This window comes from Centroberyx gerrardi, chromosome 6 (genome assembly GCF_048128805.1).
Source record: "Centroberyx gerrardi isolate f3 chromosome 6, fCenGer3.hap1.cur.20231027, whole genome shotgun sequence".
Lineage (NCBI taxonomy): Eukaryota > Metazoa > Chordata > Actinopteri > Beryciformes > Berycidae > Centroberyx > Centroberyx gerrardi.
In genome coordinates, this window is record NC_136002.1 from 7,925,788 (window position 1) to 7,933,004 (window position 7,217).

The 7,217-nt window shown below is 43.2% G+C and overlaps 1 protein-coding gene across 1 annotated transcript; it reads right to left on the reverse strand.

Moving 5' to 3' along the window:
- Positions 1–1,059: 1,059 nt before the first annotated feature.
- LOC139910075 (homeobox protein otx5-A-like) lies at positions 1,060–3,738 on the reverse strand. The gene is made up of 3 exons (XM_071897277.1): positions 3,526–3,738; positions 1,987–2,138; positions 1,060–1,698 (listed from the first exon to the last, which is right to left on the reverse strand). The coding sequence occupies exons 1-3, from the start codon at positions 3,620–3,622 to the stop codon at positions 1,060–1,062; spliced, it is 888 nt and encodes a 295-aa protein (XP_071753378.1). The 5' UTR covers positions 3,623–3,738.
- Positions 3,739–7,217: the final 3,479 nt, after the last annotated feature.

Consider the following 7,217-nt stretch of genomic DNA (forward strand, 5'->3'; position numbering starts at 1 on the left):
CTACCCCCCCCGTACCACACACAGGCTGCAGAGGGTCAGCATCATACAAGGCTACTGGGAATCTGTTTTCTTGGTTAGGTATTGAATTAATGGCCACCCTAAGGACACCCACATCTGTCTGTGTGTCCTTCAGATGTCTGTCCAGTAGTGTGTCTGTTTAGCATGGAAATGAAAAGCAGCTTTAAAAAGGAAATACATCAGAGCAAATAAAAGACAAAAGTGTGGAAGGAAGAAATAAACATAATCTCGGACTCTCGTCGATTCTCGTGCTTTAACTCTCAACATCAAATTCAAGGCAGTCTATTTTAGTCATTACTCAGGGGGACAATGGTCATGCTGTAGTAATGAGGAAAAATAAGCACTGTTTTAAATTTGGTCCAAGTCAAGGCCAGTCAAACTGTTTCTGAAGTTGGATTCAGCTGTACCATTCAGGCCTAATGTTGCACAATATTTCTATTAACTACAACCACTGAGTCAGCAATCAAAACGATGCATCTTACATGTGACTAGACTTCCTTTGTTTTTCATGTTCTCTTTAAATCCTCTTATCATCAATAATATGCTGATACTGTAATTAAAATCATTATTCACAACAATTTCTACCTTTTAATCCACTGAACTGCGATTGATGATTAACAAATATGAAGCATTAAAGCTGTTGTTCATTTAGACGCATTCGATCTCATTGTACAGATATTGCAATATTGCTTTACATACTTTGCCATTCCTTGATTACAAGGTTGATTTTCTTTGTTGCGTGACTTCTAGATATATTACTGTCATCTCTTGGTTACAATCACCAAGCCAAGCATCAACAGATCAGTTACTACTACACAGCTTCCACACACATTTCCACACAGCACAAATGAAAAAAGAGACTTTTTTTTCAGCTGATTAGTTCATAGACTGATATGATTAGTTGATTTCTGTGTCCCAAGTTTTCTTCCTTCTTCCTTTTAACACTGAACGCAATCTTGGGTTGTTCACCTCGCTTCGATTTCGTTCCCTTCCTCACCTCCTTTCCTATCCCCTCCCCTCCCCACTCCCAACTTCCTGTATTTACAAGACCTGGAACTTCCAGGAGTTCTGGTCTTTGTAGTCCAGACAGTCAGTGGCGTTGAAGTTGAGCTTCCAGGCAGCTTGGTCCTTGTAGTCCAGACAGTCGACAGCTCCGAAGCCCAGCGAGGCGGCCGTGTAGCCCTGGGAGGAGAGCGAGGCGGGGGACTGGCTGAGGGGCCCGCCCATGGAGGAGGCGGTGATGGGGCTCAGGGCGCCGCCGGTGCCTGACAGCTGCGGGTGCATGGGGGACAGGTAGGAGCTGCAGTCCAGGCCGGTGAAGTAGGAGGAGGAGCCCGCGTAGCTCTGGCTGTAGGCTGGAGCCTGGGTGTAGGTCATGGGGTAGGCGGTGGAGCGCTGCATGCAGGGGGTGGTGGAGACGGACAGGGGGTCCGGCAGCGGGGAGATGGAGGCCGGGCTCCAGATGGAGACGGTGGCGCTGGCGGAGCTGGAGCTGGGGGTGATGGCGGTGCCTGGGGGAGGGGGCGGAGGGCTGTAGGGTCCATTGGCGGGGTTGGCGCTGGCCTCGGAGCTGGCCTCGCGGGCCGGGGACGCCTTCTTCTTCGGGGGCCTCGGTTTGGACTGGCCCGTGCTCTGCTGCTGCTGCTGGCGGCACTTGGCACGGCGGTTCTTGAACCAGACCTGGAGGACAGGAGGGGATGGGGTGGAGTTCATTATAAAACCAGCACTTAATTATCTAATCAACTGGTTACCATTAATACCTTAATTATCAAACTGGTAAAGCTTGTGTTGTTTCCATCATGACCACACCTCTCCCTCTCTCTCTCTCTCTCTCTCTCTCTCTCTCTCTCTCTCTCTCTCTCACACACACACACACACACACACACCTACACACACACACACACACACACACACACACACTCTCTCACACACATAGTTTCCCTTTTACTATTTCTTTGTTATCGTTACCTGGACTCGGGACTCGGGCAGGTTGATCTTGAGCGCTACCTCCTCCCTCATGAAGATGTCCGGGTAGCGCGTTTTGGCGAACAGCGCCTCCAAGATGTCCAGCTGAGCGCGCGTGAAGGTGGTGCGCTCCCGACGCTGCTTACGTGGGGTGTCTGGGGAAAAAATCAATCCACATTAGTATTAGTAGTAGTAGTAGTAGTAGTAGTTTTAGTATTTTACGGAGTAGTAGTATTATGTCCCGATATTCAACGAATTTAGGGTCTAAATTATAGTAGCCTATATGTCGGCTACAGCATCTGACGTTGCCCAGATGTTGGGAGGCCTATAGTTGTCAAGCGCCCTCCTTGACAAAGAGTGTATCTGTTGGCATAACCTAATCCAAAAAAAAACAAAAACAAAAAAAAACCTTAAGGATTTGCTTATAACATATAGTATAGTTTGGAAATAACGCGAGATTAGATGAGAGATTTCTAGCAAGAACGAAACTAGAGACAACTTCGATTGTCGATAATAAAGCAAGTAAATGAATTTGGACCTACCTATTTATTGTACAAGACAACAGTAAATAAATGTTATTATTCCTTTACTTTATCAAGGTTCAGACAACATTTGGGGAATTGCCGAAAAATTCCGATTCTTTTAGATATCACAGAACGTAACCAAAATATTGGTTTCCCCGAAGTTTTATCAATTTCAGTCACAAATTTCGTTAGTGTATTATATTTACATCCGGTGTTTTGGTGCTGAAAGAAAGTGCCTTTTATTGTCTCAACGAATGCCGTCGATGACTGATTTTTTTTTAAATTCGATGGATGTAAAAGGTCCTCAAGTTTTACCTGTCATAATCAGACTATTTGAATCGAAATAAAGAGGAACGAACGAAAGAACATGTGTTATAGATTATCAATTATAATAATGATGATAAAACTCTATTAATGGAAAATCTAAAAGCATGAAGACTGTTAGGGCTACAAAGAGGCCACGTTTTACAATGCCTTCTTTCTTCAATACCAATGATCTGCAACGTTTCATTCAAACTACACACTTCTCACAGATGACAGATGCTGATCAGGCAACAAAACATTATGGCATCGAAATAAAATACAATGCACATCCTTTTCTAAATAGGTTACATTATATGAGCAACAGATTGGAGACTGTTTTGATGTTAAGTCTGTGTGTGAACAGGCTGCGTTTCCATTCACACACATTTTTTATTGTTCTTTGACTCTGTAATCCGCTGAACTTATAGGTCAAGTGAACACATGTTCTGGTGGCTGAAGAAACATAGAGACATCTATTCATAACTGTATACTCATAACACATAACATCAGAATTGAATTTCGATTGAATTTAATACAAGTGACTGGGCTAAGAACCATTGCGTTCCGATGCTTCTTTTACGCGCGGAAAGGAAAGCATGGCATTTTCAGTGAATTCCTTCGGTCTCTACGCTTGAAAATAAACATTTTTCACTTGAACAAACAATACAACTACAGGTTTAAAGGGGTTAAAAACAGACACGGGTGTGCTACTTACTGGGATATCCAACGGCGGAGTGGAGCAGATCCATGCCCGGGCCGGACAGCGTTAACCCGTTCACGGCGTAATGGGGTTGCTTAATGTAGGACATCATGCCTCCTGCCGGCTTTAAAACACTCCCTCACTCACTCACTCTCTCTCTCCTTCTCTCAGACCGGGGGCCGGGTCTCCTAGCTAGTCTCCAGGGGGTGTCTCTCTCTCTCTCTCTCTCTCTCTATCTCTCTCTCTCTCTCTCTCTCTTTCTCTCTCTCTCTTTCTATCACTCCCCCCTCTCCCTCCCTCTCTGTCTTTTTTTATACCCTGGGTTGTTTTTCAAGGCTTTATAACTCTCAGTTGTTGTTTTTGTTTTCCCCTGTTGTTTCTCTCCTTCTCTATCTCTGCAGGCTACTCTGATTTGGTGCCGTCGTGCTACAGGAGCTGCGCCAATACACCTGTCGTAACCCGGAGCGCAAAACCACAGCGGATTTGAATGGTGCTGGTGTGTATATTCTACGTTTCCTCTATCCAGATAACACAAGCAAAACACCAAATGAACCTAAATCTGTAAGTCGAGACACCAAAGGAAACAAAGTCCAAAAGATATAACTAAACAAGACCAGCGCTGTGATGCAGTCTCTCCATCCAAGTCGTACGTAATTGCGCACCGGTGTCGTCAGGTGAAAGGTGTAAACAACAGTTCCAAAAAGATTCGGCTGTCTGCGGTCTGGGTGTTGTGAGGTCGAGGGGGCCCTGGCGGTCCTTGGTCCCTGGTCCCTGAGGAGAGGATCTGGCTGCAGGCTGGAGAAGTGAGGCGAGCAAGAAGAGGCTGGCTAATTAGAAGTAACTTCTTACCAAAGTAGACACCCAGACCCCTCCCTCCTCCCTCTCTCTCTCTCTCTCTCTCTCTCTCTCTCTCTCTCTCTCTCTCTCTCTCTCCCCCTCCCTCTCTCCCTCTCTCGGACACACGGACACATATACACACACACACACACACACACACACACACACACACAAGTGCGCGCACGCACGTGTGCACACACACACAAGCGCGCGCTGTTCATTATGTGGCTTGGCCTGCAGCGCATAAATATTAACACTGAATTCATAGGACTTGAAATGACTATTATGTTTGTAGCTGTAGGATTCCAAAATATATCTTATGTCTGGCTCTCACATTAGATTAGATGAAACTTCAGTGGGGAAATAGAGTCGTTGCAGCAGCAGAGACAAGGATATAAATAAGCAAAGTAATAGAACAAGCAATTGAAACAAAAACAAAAAAAACTACTACGTAGGCTACTACAAAATAAATAAAGACAAAATAAAACTATAGATTAAAACTGAGTTTGTTCACGTTTATTATTATAAGGTAAGAGGTCCATGGCAAATTTTGCATATAGCCTACTGTTGACTTTCTCTCTGGGTGAATCAGAGAGAGAGGTCTCTGCTTCAAGAGGACCTCAATATCCACCTTATCCGTGTCCAATCTCTAGTCTTGTCCAGGCAGGACATTTCATTATTATTAACCATTTTTAGAAGTGGCCTTCTGAAATAATTGGGCGACTCTGTCTGAGTGTGGAGGCAGAGGGATAGAGCAACTGAGGGGCGGAGAAGGGGGTACAGGCCGGATTAAAAGCAGCACAAAGACCGCGTTGTTCTGCTATTAAATCCCCTTCTGATCCCCAACATGCTCCCTCCTGGCAATTCATTCATTCATGCACTATTCAGCAATAGTAATAATAATAATGATACTAACACTAATAATAATAATAACAACAATAATAATAATGATCTCAGTTTTAAGCACCAGTAGGCCTATATTTCAACATTTGGTAGAAGTTCACACATATCTTTACAACATCTAGAGATATAGGCCTAGTGGAGGAGGTAAGTTATTTAGAGGATATGGTACTTTAAGGGGAAAAAAAGCAAAGACTACGTTAATGCTGTATAATAATTTGATAATACAATTGATTTGGCTGATGCCTTATGATCACTGCATCGCTGCATAGGACTAGATAAAAAACACATAGGCCTATTTGTCTGGCAACGGGCAGGCCGATACAACTCAGTAACCCTAAATAAATTGTAAATTAGTAGCCTAAGTCAAATATTTATAGTTAAGTAAATTAGGTTAAAACACATAGGCCTATTGTTCGGTTCTATTCGTTAGACTATAGTCTCTATTAGGCCTTAGCCTGTAAGGAGAAAGTGAGATATTTCGAAAGAGATATATTTTGCACCACGCCATATTCAAAATAAATTTTGCAGCATAAAAGCTTGGTCCAAAACACTCTTGCGCTCAAAGCCGTTGTTGCAACATCGTTTGATACGACTTGTTATTTCATCTCATTAATTTCAACACATCATTCTCGGAGAGGCCTCAAAGTTTTGTTGATAAAATTAGTCCACACTTGCAGACAGTTAGCTAGCTGTCCTCTCTCGGCTCGTTTGGCCTGTGCCATCCTCTGCGGCTAGACAATTTCACAGTGTCCAAAGCCGATTCTCTGCGCTTGTTAATTGAATCGGATTTCTTATAGTTTAAAATCCACGCGCACACACACACACAGACCCATGTAGCTACAGCCCAAACTGTATAAGGGGTTTATCTAGCTCTGTAAAGCCAAAGCGGAGATATAAAGACACACTGAGAAAGAGAGAGAGACTTTACCGGCGTGTTTGAACATTTCTAAATCTCGAATAAAATGTCTTCACCTGCTGCGTCTACCAGGGCGTCTGTGTGCAGGCTGTGTGTGTGAGTGTATGTAGCCTATGTAGGCTATGTATGTCGACGTTTGGACTACCTTTCATCTCCAGTGGACACCTCACCTGCTGCACATCCAGGTAGGGTACGGTTTGTTTGTTGTTGTTTGTCTTTCGGTATTTTGTATTTCTAGCACGGGCATGTTGGAGGCTGTGGACGAACTGAACCGCAACTGATAGCCTAGATAGGACAGGACAGGTAATCAAGGTAACGGTAGGGAGTCGGTGGAACGGCAAGAATGACTCGAGACCTCCAACCGACGAAAAAAAAAAAAACGGCGGGAATGGCAAGAGACCTCAGATATGCCGCAGAGCGCGCGCGCGCGCCACTATACTGTGCACGCGCACTCTTCGCGCACCTGCTCCCCCCGAACTCTTCCTCATTTTATTCTACTTGAGACATTTAACATTTGTCTTCTATTTTTTAAGGAATAGGCTAAATTTTCATGCCATCAACCAATTTAATTAAGTTGTTTATTGGAACCTTGAAACCAGTGGTTCTTGAGATGATTGATGGAATCTAGAAAATATACATTCCTAGTATAGCCTACAAATTGATTAGGCCAATGTTTTTGGTATTTGTAATAAATACTTCTTTCTTGTGAAATAATGAATATTTGCAGCAGCCTCTAATAACATACTAAGATCAGACAAGATGACGGGTAGCCTAAAAGGTAAATTGGGAAGCAATTAATCAAATAATTATTTACAAATTATGAATCAATCAATTATCCATAATTAATCATGTAAAATCGCCTGAAAATGAAGAATTCCACTACTTTAAGTTTTAATAAATACAATACAGCCGTGACGTTTCTACATGCGAGATAAAAAGGCTACAAACTAATCATTATTTAAGGCCCTCACAAATAGTTCAGTTAGCCTATATTGTAAAATGTCGAAAGAAGCAGAATAAGGACAAAAACACCGAAACTAGATATGAATAA

Excerpts from the sequence above, each read along its gene's own strand:
- LOC139910075 (XM_071897277.1), bottom strand. The coding sequence starts at position 3,622 with ATGATGTCCTACATTAAGCAACCCCATTACGCCGTGAACGGGTTAACG. Across the intron at positions 2,139-3,525 it reads CTCCGCCGTTGGATATCCCA|ACACCCCACGTAAGCAGCGT; the intron begins GTAAGTAGCACA and ends TTTTTTCCCCAG. Across the intron at positions 1,699-1,986 it reads TGCCCGAGTCCCGAGTCCAG|GTCTGGTTCAAGAACCGCCG; the intron begins GTAACGATAACA and ends CCTGTCCTCCAG.